This window comes from Chiloscyllium plagiosum, chromosome 27, assembly GCF_004010195.1.
Source record: "Chiloscyllium plagiosum isolate BGI_BamShark_2017 chromosome 27, ASM401019v2, whole genome shotgun sequence".
NCBI lineage: Eukaryota > Metazoa > Chordata > Chondrichthyes > Orectolobiformes > Hemiscylliidae > Chiloscyllium > Chiloscyllium plagiosum.
Genome location: NC_057736.1, coordinates 1 through 14,976, shown reverse-complemented (window position 1 = coordinate 14,976; position 14,976 = coordinate 1). Strand labels below are relative to the sequence as shown.

At 40.1% G+C, this 14,976-nt stretch overlaps 1 protein-coding gene across 1 annotated transcript in view; it reads right to left on the bottom strand.

Moving 5' to 3' along the window:
• hdac1 (histone deacetylase 1) overlaps positions 1-14,164 on the bottom strand; it is a 28,629-nt gene extending 14,465 nt beyond the window's left edge. The window contains exons 1-9 of the mRNA XM_043717195.1: positions 14,029-14,164; positions 12,444-12,561; positions 10,860-10,934; positions 9,075-9,213; positions 8,486-8,627; positions 4,941-5,033; positions 4,579-4,687; positions 3,189-3,329; positions 1,950-2,058 (exon numbers count right to left, since the gene is read on the bottom strand). Of these exons, the coding sequence (XP_043573130.1) occupies positions 1,950-2,058; positions 3,189-3,329; positions 4,579-4,687; positions 4,941-5,033; positions 8,486-8,627; positions 9,075-9,213; positions 10,860-10,934; positions 12,444-12,561; positions 14,029-14,103 (1,001 nt within the window). The 5' untranslated portion in view covers positions 14,104-14,164. The remainder of the gene's footprint in view (positions 1-1,949; positions 2,059-3,188; positions 3,330-4,578; positions 4,688-4,940; positions 5,034-8,485; positions 8,628-9,074; positions 9,214-10,859; positions 10,935-12,443; positions 12,562-14,028) is intronic.
• Between the last annotated feature and the right edge of the window lie 812 nt (positions 14,165-14,976).

Below are 14,976 nucleotides of genomic sequence, written 5' to 3'. Positions count from 1 at the left end.
GGGAAGAGAGAGGTGAAGAAATGTGGGCGCAGGTTTTGCGATTCCTGCAGTGGCAGAGGAAGGTGCCAGCAGGGCATTGGGGGTTGTTGGGGGACGTGGACCTGACCAGATAGTTACGGTGGGAATGACCTTTGCAGAAAGCGGAGGAGAGGGAAATATATCTCTGGCGGTGGGGTCCATTTGGAGGTGGCAGAAATGTCGGCAGATGATGCAGTTTATGCGGAGAATGGTAGGCGAGGACCTGGGGTGGAGGGGGGGTGGGAGTTCTGTCCTTGTTGCAGATGGGGGGTGGGGTTTGAGGGCGGAGGTGTGGGACGTGGATGAGATGCGTCAGAAGTAGAGGAATTGGGAATACAGCGTAGCATTTTTGCAGGCGGTAGGGTGGGAAGAGGTGTAATCCAGGTAGCTGCTGGAGTCGGTGGGTTTGTAAAACATTTTAGTGTTGAGTCGGTCACCATTGATGGAGATGGAGAGGTCTGCCTGCTTGTCCTATTTAGAGTTTCGTGCAGTCTTTTCATTAGAAAGACAGAAATCGAGAACACACACCTGATTATCAACCCCATGCTCACAGGGATCAGGTTTACGAAAGAGGAGGAAACCAACAACCATCTTCCATTCCTGGTTGCGATGGATGAAAGAACATGGAGCAGTGAATGGACCATAAGACCAAGGGGACATAAACTTAAGGTGAAGGGTGGAAGGTATAGGAGGGATATCAGGGGTAGGTTCTTTACCCACAGAGTGGTGGGGGCATGGAATGCGCTGCCTGTGGAAGTGGCAGAGTCAGAATCATTGGCGACCTTTAAGTGGCAATTGGATAGGTACATGGATAGGTGCTTAAGCTAGGACAAATGTTCGGCAGAACATCGTGGGCCGAAGGGCCTGTTCTGTGCTGTATTGTTCTATGTTCTAAGAGTGTACAGGAAAGTCACACACCAACCAGGTACAACCACCACCCTAACAAACAGTAAAGCTGCATTAGGGCCCTGTTCAAAAGGGCTATAACAAACTGTAGCACCCTTGACCTACAAAGGGAAGAACACATCTACAGAGTATTCATCAAGAATGGATTTCCCCACAACTTCATCCACAGATGCCTAACAGACAAAAAAAACACGAGGAGGTGCCACGACCTAGCTCACTAGCCACACTACCTTATATAAAATCCTCCCGGAACTGACAGATGTCTCTGACCACTGGGATTCATGACAGCCCAAAATGTGACAGCCACGCTCAAACAACAACTCACCAGGACAAAAAATCCTGTACCCATCATGTGCAAGACAGATGTAATTTACAGGATTCCATGTAAAGATTGCATGAAACACTATGTAAGACAAACAGGCAGACAACTAGCAATCCACATCCATGAACACCATGGACATCTGTCCCTAGCAGCCCCACACACTGATGACAAGGACCACAAATTCAGCTGGGACAACACAATCATAGGACAGCCAGAGAATTTCTAGAAGCATGGCACTCATCCACAGACTCCATCAACAAGCACATAGACCTCAACCCAATATACCAGCCAATACAACGAACAATCAGAACCAGCAACCAGAAGCAGCAGGAATGGAGCCAAATAAATTCCAGAAGAGACAGTACAGCAGCGCCTCACAGGAGGCTCCAAAGCCCTGACGATGTCACCGAGACAGGGAACAACACGTTTACAAATCAACTTCCCAGCTCAGTGAACACACCCACAGTCCGACAACTGGCACCAGAGTTACACATCTTGATGCAAACCCTCAGAATATATAATAGCTTTATCACTCACTTGGCAGATTTTATTAACTGTTACTCAGATATAAACATTTGTCACTTTTTCCTAAATCAAGCAGAAGGCAGATTTGAAAAGAACTCCACGGTTTATTGAGAAAATAATTAAACAGAAATGAATGACACATCAGCACCACTTAATATCAATAATGGAAATTACATACTTTATCTTTTCCAGGTATTCATTGGTGTTCTGATTTGTCATATTGGAAGGACTAATGTGCAGCTTAAAATCTGGTCCAAAGTACTCAAAATAATCATTGTATGGCAGTTCTGAAAAACAACAAAAAAAACATTAACTATTATCCATTCTGATATGAAAGAAATGGATTCTCAGCACAGAATATATAAACTTGAACTTTTGCAAAATTGCCAAACCGGGAGGCTTTGTTCTGCAAAGCTCATTACATGAACAAGTAAATAATGACAGAAACCAAGCACCAACACACAGGCCCATGGATACATGGGCATCCAATATGTGCTAGCCTCTAAGAACTCGGGTGGCACAGTGACACAGTGGTTAGCACTGCTGCCTCACAGCACCAGAGACCTGGGTTCAAATCCCGCCTCAAGCGACTGACTGTGTGGAGTTTGCACATTCTCCCCGTGTCTGCGTGGGATTCCTCCGGATGCTCCGGTTTCCTCCCACAGTCCAAAGATGTTCAAGTCAAGTGAATTGGCCATGCTAAATTGCCCGTAGTGTTAGGTGAAGGGGTAAGTGTAGGGGTATGGGTGGGTTGCGCTTCGGCAGGTTGGTGTGGACTTGTTGGGCCGAAGGGCCTGTTTCCACACTGTAGGTAATCTAATCTAATCTAAACTACCAGGGCATATGCCAATCATTTTACACAACAATTCTGCACTTCAATGCTGTAGCAGCAACCATCATTGTGCTTCTGAAGCAAGGACCCTGTACGCTCAGGGATGGGTCCAGGCTGCAACTCTGTGTCCTTTGGTGGCTCTCCTAACACTCACTCACTTGGAGCCGACTGACATTTTCCTGGGCATACAGTGATTTGCCTTTATGACCGCTGTTCCCTCAGCCACAGATACCAGACTCATTACTGCTGCCTTGCCATTCGTAAATGGCTACCTTCGAATTGTCTGCCCCCGGCAGCGTATTTCTTCAATGCTGCTGTCCCTTCTTACTCAATTAAAGCATATGCCTGATTGGTCTCTGGCTGACAGTACAGTTGAGGTTCAGTGCCGAATTTGGAGCGAGGCTGTGTTTTGTGAACTCTGGCATCAACAGCACACAGTATTTTGGTCTCACATACCTAACCTCATTTATCACGTTCAAATAATTATTAGACTTAAAACATTAACTGTAGAATTCTGAGCCTCGGACACCCATTACATGCTTCTTTTCAATTTCATGAAACCTTACAAACAGCAAATTCACTTACCATTTGGAATCTCTGAGTCCAAAGCTACAGAAGTCTCATATGTCCAGCATCGAGCTACATTACGAATTGTGTATCCTCCACCTCCCAACATCAATAAAGGCAGATTAAAGGTCTTCACAAATTCAACACATTTAGCATGGCCTGTGGATAAAAAAAACAACCTTCTATAAAACAGTGCACTAATATGGATTAGTGATTGATTAACATTTCACTAGAAAATTAGCCCTCCGATTCAAGTTACGGTGGATATTTTAATGTATAGGATCTAGTATCCTTAAGAAAACTACCCCAAATCTTGAGGGGTAAAATACGAGGGAAGTGAAAACATATATATGACGAGTGAATATTTATGAGCAAATATTGCTGTTTCTTGGTGACTGCCATTTAAGAACTCAGTCTTCAGCTATTCTAACAATAAACATTAGAGACTTCTTGCATACATTCGTAGCAGCTTTAACTTCAATGGAAATTAGCACCTCAGATCCGCTTAAAGCGAGTGTCATTGGTGATGGTTATACAGTAGATCAAGGACCATCCCAGCACATCCATCTATACCAGATGGATTAACATCAGTTGCAACTAGCCACAATAGTTGCTTCTCACAGTAAAAAGTATTCTAGGTAAGACAGACACCAAAGCGTGGCACATTGTTCAACATTACTACAATATGACTTGCTGCCATCACAGGCAAAAGCTCAAGACTACACAATAAATAATAATTCAGGTTATCACACAGACCAATGTGATTTCTCATAGAATGCACAATCAGATGTGTCATGCAGTACTGGATGAACGATTATTTGTGTAAGACGTTAGAGGGCTATTGACATTCAATGGTAACACTCAAGGATAACCATAACGCATAAGATACAGCAGCAGAATTAGGCAATTCGACCATTGAGTCTGTTTCACCATTCAATCATGGCTGATATGTTTCTAACCACCCCTCCCCACATCCTCCTGCCTTCTCCCCATAAACCTCGATTCCCTTACTAATCAAGAACCTGTCTTAAATACACCCAATGACTTCGCCCCCACAGCCCTCTGGGGCATTGAGTTCCACAGATTCACTACCTTCTGGCTGAAGACATTTCCTCTCATTAGAGTTCTAAAGGGTCACTCCTTCACTCTGAGGCTGTAATTCAAATCCTAGTCTCTCCTACTAGTGGAAACATCTTTTTCAAGCCCAGTCCATCCAGGCCTTTCAGTATTCTATAATTTTGTAATAATCAAGCAACTTAAGGAGAGGGAAGAAAATATTCGGCAAGGATGATTAAAATAATTGACAAGATCAATGACCAAAATACAAAACAAGTGAACATTAATCCAATATCGCTTTAGTAAGCTCATTCATCAGGCAAATACTTACTTTAAAACTGATTTACTGTACCTTTAATTGTGAGGTTAAAGCAGCCAAGTCTATCCCCAGACAAAGAATCAGCACCACATTGCAAAGCAATGGCACTGGGCTGGTACATTTCCATCACCTTACATATAATCTAGTAAAGAAGAGAAAGGGTTTTACAATATTGTACAGAGTTCCTGTACAATATGCTTTCAAACAATCTATACAAGTATAATCCGTAATATGCCAAGTTAAAATAACATTTTAAAGTCAAAAGAAACTAGAAATGACTTTCATGTACTTCATGCAACTTGAAGGGTCAAGCAGAGGACTTGAAAATGAGACAAGTACATTTACTGTATGTGACTTGAGCTTTAGAAGAACTGCACTTAGGAGAAACTACTTACAGGTTTGAATATGGCTTCATAAGATTCGTCATCAATTCCATCTCTCAATGGGAAATTTACAGCATAGTACTTGCCTTTGCCTGCACCTATATCCTGTGCAACAAAAACATGACTCAAATCAGCTTCCTAGAAATCAAATGTATAACCAGATATACAATCCAAACTTATGAAAATGCAATAATATTCTACCTACAGCCAAAGCAATGCACAGTATAAATTTATTAATATTTCATTTTAATATTGGAGGTTGCTATTTATTAAACCAAAATGCTTTATCGAAACAAAATATAGGAGCAGGCCATTCGGCCCTTCAATCCCACTCCACCATTCAATATGATCAGGGCTGACCATTAAACTCAGTGCCTCATTCCTGCTTTAACCCATATCCATTGGTGCCTTTAGCACCAAGAACTAAACCTACATCTTTCTTGAAAGTCTACAATGTTTTGGCTTCAATAGTTTCTTGTGGCAGAGAATTCTACAGGTTCACCACTCTCTGGGTGAGAAAATTTCTCATGTCTTTATTGGCTTACCCTTTATCCTCAGGCTGAGACTCCTGGTTCTGAATTCTCCAAAAACATCCTTCCTGCATCAATCCTATTTATAGTGAATACATTCCCAACTGATCGAATTTCTCTGGATGAAGGTTTGCTCGCTGAGCTGGAAGGTTCGTTTTCAGACATTTCATCACCATACTAGGTAACATCATCAGTGAACCTCCAGATGAAGCACTGGTGGTATAGCCCGCTTTCTATTTGTGTTTGGGTTTCCTTGGGTTGCATTTCCTTGGTTGTGTCATTTCCTATGGTGATGTCATTTCCTGTTCTTTTTCTCAGGGGGTGGTAAATGGGATCCAAACCTACATCCAGAACCTCAACTTGAGCTACAAATCCCCTCAAAACTCGCTGATCCAATTTCTCCCTGTATATTGGATCCGCTATCCAAGGAGTCTGTCTGATAGACCTTCTTTGTGCTCCCTTCATAGCCAGAAAACCTTCCTCAGATAGGGAGACCAAAACTGCATCTATATTCCAGGTGTGGTCTTATCAATGCCCAATACAGTTGTAGCCAGACGTTCCTGCTCCTGTACCTGGATCCTCTCACCATGAAGGCCAGCATGCCACTTGCCTTCTTCACCACCTGCTGTACCTCCAATGCATCCTTTCAGTGACTGGTGTACAAGGATATGGAGGCCTCACTGCACCTCCCCCTTTCCCAATCTATTCCTGTTCAGATATTCTGCCTGCCCGTTTTTGCTATCAAAGTGGATAGCCTCTTATTTATTCACATTTTTCTGGATCCGCAAGTATTTCCTTATTTACTTAACTTGTCCAAATCTCTCAGAAGCTTCTCTGCATCTTCCTCACAGCTCACCCTCCCACTCAATTTTGAGCAATCCCCAAATTCGGACAAATGACATGTAGTTTCCTCATCTAAATCAGTAATATACATTGTGGATAATTGCAGTCCAAATACTGATTCCAGCAGTATCCCATTACTGCCTGCCAATGTTTATTCTTACTGTTTCCTGACTGCCATCCAGTTCTTAGTCCATTTCAGTACATGACCTCTAATCCCATATGCTTTAATTTTGTATGCTAATCTATTATGTGAGACCTTAATGAAAGCCTTCTGAAAATCCAAGTAAACAACATCCGCTGGCCTCCCCTTATCTACCCTGAGTTACATCCTCAAAACATTCCAGCAGATTTGTCACAACCCCACCTTCATAAATCCACACCGACTATCTTCCAAATGCTCTGCAACTAGATCTTTCATAATGGACTCTAGCATTTCTTCCACTCCCAACTTCAAAGCTAACTGGTCTATAACTGTTTCCTCCTTCATTCCCTTAAGTAGGAGCTACATTAGCTACCCTCCAGTCTATAGGAACTGCTCCAGAGTCTATAGAAATTTGGAAGATGTCCACTAGCGTAGTTCCAATAGAGTTAGGGTTACATGATTTTCCCCTCTCAATCAGTCTCCATCTCCCTTTGCTGGATCCTGAAATGTTCCCTATCCATGAGTCTGTGGCGTTTTTGAGCTATGCTGCTTCCTTGAATTTGCAGTAACCCTAAATTCCCTTGAGAGCCACAGTTTGATTACATTTCCCAGTTATTTTTACACCAGACTGGAATGAATAACTTTTGCAGTTTGTCCATGTACTCTTTAAATGAATTTGTCCTCTATGTTATTGCTACTGCTTTGATTTGCCCAATCCACAAACAGATTTAAATCACCCATAATCACAGCCACACTTTCATTACTTGCATTTCTCATTTTTAAATCAACAGTGATACCCATTCTCTAATTCCCAAAATATCGTACCCATTTTAAATCTATTTGCACAACTAATCCATCAATTTTATGTTCATACTCTCCATATTAAGGCACAGGACCTTAATGTTTGTCTTTTTAACATTCTTAGTCCTGTTCACTGTGGCCCTGCTTGATTCTAGCTCTTGAATTCTCTGCATCTCACTTTTCTTATTTTCATTTCAGTCTTCCGTTTAGTCTCTATTTCCTTTTAATTGTCTCCAAAACCCAACTACTTTAGTTAAAACCCTTCCAAACCATGCTTGCAAATATGCCTCCTAGAACATCAACTCCAGCCTTGTTGGTCTTGATGCACTGATGGTTTCATCTGTCTCCACAGGAATAGTCAGTAAACAATGTGCATAATGAATTTAGAGAGAACTCTCTGCTGGCTAGAGTCATACCTGACACATAAGGAGCTAGCCACAAAAAGACACAGCCTCTCTCCATCGTAACCCTACATATGGATGAAAAAAAACACCAATTCGACTGAACAACACATCTATCCTGGGACAGGCGAAGCAAAGACATGCCAGAGAATTCCTCGAGGCCTGGCACTCCAACCACAACGCCATAAACAAACACACAGATCTAGATACCATCTATCAACCCCTCAGAAAACGAACAGGAAATGACATCACCACAAACCCCAGGAACCCTATCCAGGACAAACATATAAATAGAAAGCAGGAGACAACAGCTTCGCTTCACTTGGAGGTCGCCACTGATGATGTTACCTAACCAGGTAATGAAACGTCTGGATATCAAATCTACAGCTCAGCGAGCAAACCTACACCCCTGTATACAAGATGCATTGAGGAAATTCAAAGATCCTCAGGCAGCCCCTTCCAAAGCCATGACCGTTTCCATCTAGAAGGACAAGGGCAGCAGGTACATGGGAACACCACAACTTTGAAGTTTCCCTCCAAGCCACTGATAATCCTGACTTGGAAATATATCAACGCTCCTTCACTATTGCAAGGTCAAAATCCTGGAATCTTCTCCCTAATAGCATTGTGGATTTACCTACACCAAACAGACTGCAGCAGTTCAAGATGGTGGCTCACCATCTCCTTCTAAAGGGTAATAGGGATGGACAACAAATACTGGCCCAGCTAGTGACACCCATGTCCCACAAATCAATTAAAATTTTCAATACTTGTCTATTAAATATACTTGCTTCCAAGTTTTTCATAATTATAGATTTTGTGAAAAATACTGCCTCTTACCCGGAGATCTCCAGTGCCAGGGAAGTATTCACCGTATTTATGGAATGAAACAGTCATCACTCTGTCTGTTGTGTAAAAGGCCTCTTCAACACCATCACCATGGTGAATATCAATATCAATGTACAGTACTCTCTGATGATACCTTAAAGGAAGAAAACTCAGGTTAAAACTTCATAAGGATATAAAAAATGAGCTTGTTAGCATGACTCTTGATAATTAAACTGTAGAGGTTACAAAGTCTTGAGGTTTATTTCCACAGTGCTTGGGATGGGGACAGAAATCAAAGTTACCTTTTCTGATTGCAATTCAGGTGGGAGTTGAGAGTGGACCGTGAAGTGTGGGGACAAAGAGGAGTGCGCGCACTGTGGGAGGGTGGAAAGAAATGAGGGGTACAAAGTGAAGTGTGAAAGAGAATGAAGGATAAGGTGAGGATGGGGAGCAAAAAGAGAAAGCATGAGAGAAAGGGTGGGACGGCAGAGAGAGTAAATGGAGGTTAAGGAAAGGGAAAAGAAAAAGCCCCCAGTTTGATGTAAAAATCTATATTCTAAAAGAGCTCATACAATTAGAATAATAAGTTGCATATGCTTACTTCAGTAATTCGAGAATGGCCAAGACAATATCATTCACGTAACAAAAGCCTGATGCTTCCGATTTCTTTGCATGGTGAAGTCCACCGGCCCAGTTGACAGCAATGTCTGTTTGCTGTTTATTCAATTTAACAGCTCCAGCTGTAGAAAGTAACAATCTGCATTTATCCACACTATATTTCTTACATTTAGAGTATAGCATTAAACAATTCGTTTTTCTTAATTCTAATGCAATGTGCAGCTACAGAGAAAGATGCTCCTGATAATAACAAAAGCTTGCATATTGCCTGAATGTGCTCCATTTTGGCATAAGGGAGCTTCACTGTGACAATTCTCTAAACTGGAATACTTGATTAATATGTACAGAGTTGGAACAAGCAGAGAAACGATAAATAGGAAATTCCAAGGTTCAATAAACCTTTAACATCAAGTTATCCTGGGTCAACTGGCTTATTAGGAGAAAGTGAGGACTGCAGATGCTGGAGATCAGAGCTGAAAAATGTGTTGCTGGAAAAACGCAGCAGGTCAGGCAGCATTCAAGGAGCAGGAGAATCGACGTTTCGGGGATAAGCCTGAAGAAGTGCTTATGCCCGAAACGTCGATTCTCCTGCTCCTTGATGCTGCCTGACCTGCTGCGCTTTTCCAGCAACATTTTTCAACTGGCTTATTGGCTCAGATTATAAAATTAGCCTTAATAGGAAGTGAGGAGAGATGGGTGGGGAAGGAAGGGTGCATAGATGGGATGCTGAATCGCTGGCTTTGGTTCCTTCTCATTATGGACTGACCTCTTCTGGAAGTGTGTCACATTCAATGGGATGAGAATTGAGATCCATTTTAATGCAGTCTCTACATATCTTGTGAACACCCTCAAATATGTGTCATACAAAAAATGCCCTTTGGCAGCTGTGGAACCACTCACCCACAAGAAGTCAAAGCCTTCAAGAAAGGACTGGAAAAACATTAGCAGCGGGAAAAAAAATTCAATTCTTTACTTTTTCCCCAAAGAAATTGGTTTTCCATTTAATATTTCTCAAAATTGAAGTGTTGCTTAGAAATAAAATTGAATGAGCATTAACTGTAGATGAAAGCTTAGAGGAATTTTTGCATAGACGTAGAATCGAAAAGCAAAAAAGAGTTATGTTTCATTTGTATCTTATTAATCCACATACTATGTAGAGTTGTGGTTTCCATTTGACGAGGATGATACGGGACACTGGAGAAGATACAAGGGCTTTACAGAGTTAACAAAGCAGAGGGACAATCTATATCTGGAACACTGAAAAATTTGGGTTCCTTCCTTTAGAAAAAGGAGACGATTTGGGGAGACCTGATGCAAGGTTTAAAATTTTTGCAAGGATTTCAATAGGATGAAGAGAGATGTTTTCTGGTGCATGTGTGTGCAGGAGTGCTGGGTGGAAGAGATCACAGCTACAGATCATAAACTATTTACCTAAAAGCAGAATCAAAAAGCATGATACATTTCATGGGGGAAGTAAACAAGTACAAGAGAATGAAACAAACATGGAGATAACAATTTTTTATTCAGCAAGGCTATCAGGGACATGGGTCCAAAGCAGACATATGGAGATAGGACACAGATCAGCGATGATCTTATTGAATGGCAGAGCAGGCTCAAGCGGCTGAATGACCTACTCCTGTTCCCAAGTTCCTATGATATACTGACTCAATTAGATAAAGGGAAGAAGTTCATATTGAGCATAAGCAAGTACAGATAGGAGTTGGGCTCAATAGCCTACAACTATGCTATAAAAAAAAGGTCTACTTACCAACCGACCCTCCAGTCGAAAGCTGGCAGAATTCAAACAGCCCATCAAATACAGGACAGTCTTCACCCACATTAACTAACAGAAAGAATAAGCTTTAAATACATTTTTACAAAACTTGACAAAAAAAGTTAAATTACTGCTCAATACAAAACAGGTTGGTAGACAACTGGAAAAAATCTTGAAGTATAAACATTGGTGTGTCCCTTAAATTGGCATTCTTGTAAATTGTCCTGATGAGTGCAAGACTAAAAGCATTGACAAAGTGCATAATTTTCAAATACACTCATATTCTGTACTACTAAATGTTAATTTAATTCCTAATCATTAGTATTTTCTGGATGAGGAAATCCTGACAAGATAAATGATCTCTTCAAAATTATGAGAATGCTCATTAACCTGAAATGTTGACTCTCTCTCTCTCTACAGACGTTGCCAGAACTGCTGAGAACTTCCCGCATTTGCAATATTTAGCTTTTGCTTCAAAATAGGTGATGCCCCCTAGTTTTCAATTCCTCCAAACAAGAGATATATCTTCTTTATAATCCAGGTTATCAGTTTCCCTTGACATCTTATACACCTTGATCAAACCAACCATCCATCAAATATTCCAACTTGCAGGCAATACAACCCTGGTTCTGTAAGCTCTCTTTGTAATTTAACTCTAAGTCCACTCTCATTCTCGTAAATCTATTCTTCATTCTCTCAAGATGTGATGCGCAGAAATGAACACATTACTCTAACAGGGCTCTGTACATACATATCACATCCATACTTGGTGCTAAAAATCTTTTGCCACATTTAGTCCATTTACATAATCTGTTATGGTCTTTAATTTTATACATCTATCTACACTTCTTACACTGTCAACTATCTTCATGTACACAGGTCTGTTGATGACATCTGCTGATTAGAGTACCTGTCCATGATCTACACTGTTTCTGCTGATTACATCGGCTACCACAACAGAAAGGAGGACAATTCTGTAATTTAAAGGGCTCTTTAATACAGTTGTAGGAGACATTATTCATATTACAAACAGTCACAGTTCAGTTTGCCTTGATCAGATCGACCCAGGAATACAGTATGTTTCAACAAATCCATTGATGGAATTTGAAGGACCTCAAGATGTATTTGTATTTTGTCATATCACATCACTTAACTGAATGCAGAAATTATTCAATTGACCAGCAATTCAATGCCAATTTGGTGAATTATTGAAGTCCTACAGCATTTTGATACAGCATTATTTGAAATTTATATGATGAAACCTTTTTAAATGCACAGCTGTACTTAAACGAGCGAAAACTCAGTATAAAAACATAGCGAACTAAATACTATAATTGCATTCTTATATAGGAAATAAATTCCAAGTTCATTCACAGCACTTCAGTACTCTACCTCAATGAAGAAAGTGAACTTTTGTCATTTAATCCTTTCCCAAATCATCTCCTTTCATTCCCCCCACCATTTCCCACTCACTCTGCTGCTGTACTTTTGTAAAACCCATTATATCTCTAACATCTTGAAATCTTAACACTCTGCCTACCCAACCCAGAATATTTCCATATTTTAAATGCAACATACATCTCTGCATCTGCTTGCTGTATTCAGACATATTGTCTGGACGGATGGACCGCAGAAACTTGATGTAATCATCACTGTGGTACTTTGTCATTTCTTCAGCTGAGGCTTTGTGTGGACGCTTTGGAAGAACAAAAAAGGAAATCTTTAAATTTCAAACTTCTTACACAGATAGCTGCAGAAAAAGAGAGAACGCAGAATACAAAATACATGTTTAAAATGGAGAAATTTAGTGCGTAAACATGAACACTGCAGATAAAATCACAATTATACTTTATCCTGAACTGCCCTGGAGAATACTTCGATGGGTCATCTTCTTGAAAGAACAGCAGATGTGGCTAAGATAGTGTTATGGACTGGGCCAGACCATAACTTTGCAATTTGTTTCGGTAAGTGCACAGTGAAAATTACCCCGAGTAAGTTAGTGAGGTTGATTACCAGGTTTTAAAACAGACAAAAATGTATTCACAAAATTACACAATGAAACACAACGAACAGAATAAAGAACCCCTACAGAACTCAGCCTGAGTTAGACATAATGATGCTGTTCCGAATATACACAACAGTCCTAATAAGCAAACCCCTGAAACACAGTAAAAATGAAACAAATGCTTGAATTGGAAAATATAGTACAACCTGGGAAACAGATAACTAATTGGGTAACTTTTATAAAGAGCCAGCACAGGTATGAAGGAACAATATCATTTCATTATTCATAACTTACCTGAGCGGTAGAAAAAGACCAACCAACATAGGACCTGCTTGGTAGGACAAACATTGCTAGTTTATTGACAGCCTAACTAATTTCTGAAGTACTCACTGCACAAGACTAGATCATAAATTTGTTCTTACAAAAGGTAAATAAAGTTCCCAAGAATTATTCCAGCGTTCTATACAGCACAGAGGCAAACTATTTTGAAATATGGAACAGGTTAAAAGAAAGTCAGGTTAGTGAGACTTCTACAGGCACCGTGTAGGTATGTTCCCACAAAGAAAAAGGGTAGTACTGTTAAATCTAGAGTCCCTGGTTATCCTTAAGCACACAGGGTAATACACAGCAGAAAACCAGAGCTTGTGACAATCTTCAAAACAAGAAGCTTAAAGAAGTGAAGAAATTACAGAAATTAAGTGAAAAAGGAAATTAAGAAAATAAAGAAAGGGTATACAAAAATGCTGGCTAGTAAAATTAAAGAAAATCCCAAGATGTTTTATAAATACATTAAGAACAAAATGGCAAAGGGTTGAACCTATCAGAAAAGTACATGGCAAACTGTTTGAGAGTGCAGACGATGTGGTCAGGGTTCTTAATGAAATCTTTTTGGGAGTGATACTGCAGATATTACACTGAACACTATTTAATTACAGAAGTTTATCAAGCACTTGGCACTTTTATACTTCATTGCATTTTACTTTCTCTGTAACTATATTCCCACTAGAACCTATCGAAGACTGCAATAGAATTCACAGGGGAATAATGACCCAAGTTCCCTAAATTAGCATATGTTCAATGCAAAGATAAAACTTAAGGAAAAAGAAAAGGCTGAATTTCACAAACAAATTAACCCACTCACTGTTCAATAGTACTTACATAGATTTCCATTTTTCTGTACAAGCCATAGTTTAGAAGCAGGTTATGAGTCATTCGAATTCTGTGGGGTTTCATTGGATGGCCCTGGCCATAGTAGTAATTCCCAACATCACCTGCATTTAACAAAATGGAAAGGTAAGAACAAGGTCCCTGCACACTGGGATACAATAGATAGCATGTGAAATCCTGAAATACAACTAGTATAAAATAAACATCTGATTACAATAACTCTCGCAGCTTGCTGATCAGCAATGTATCTGTAGTGAATGGGATATTGTTCAGTTTATACCCAAAAGATAAAACAAACTTGACTGCAATAAAGACTCATGGTATTGATGAGCTGCTGAGGGTTAATTAACATGATCCTTGAAACATTTCCAAGGAAAGTTAAGACTGATTTAATTTCGAGTTCAAGACAAACGCAAGGCAATGACCATCTTCAACAAAGGTCAATCCAACAGTCGTCCCTTAACATTCAATAAAAGTTTTGATACTGAATCCAACTTCTCTACCATTTCCCGCTTGTCACAAATTCAGCTCAGTTTAGTTGATTAGGCAGAAGATTACACATAACTATACATCAAAAAATAGTGGAACTTCACAAATTTACGAAGCACAGTTGGAGGAGGTAATTAGTAGTCCAAAGGCCAACCGGTATATGAAGGATACATAGATTTCCAAACATTTGATAAATCAATATGAAGTTGATAATATATTAGCAGGAAATTGGTTCAAAGACAGGTGACAGTCAAAATAAAGGACATTTTTAAGGTGGCAGGCTGTAACTGGTGAAATACTGCAAGGATCAATTTCAACTGAAGTTCAACCAAACTTGTAATTTATATCAATGACAGACAGACTAAGAAATACAGAGGAACAAATCAGTTTGCTGATGAAACAAGATGGGAACATAAGCTTTGTGAACACAAAACAGCAGCAAAGAAATAT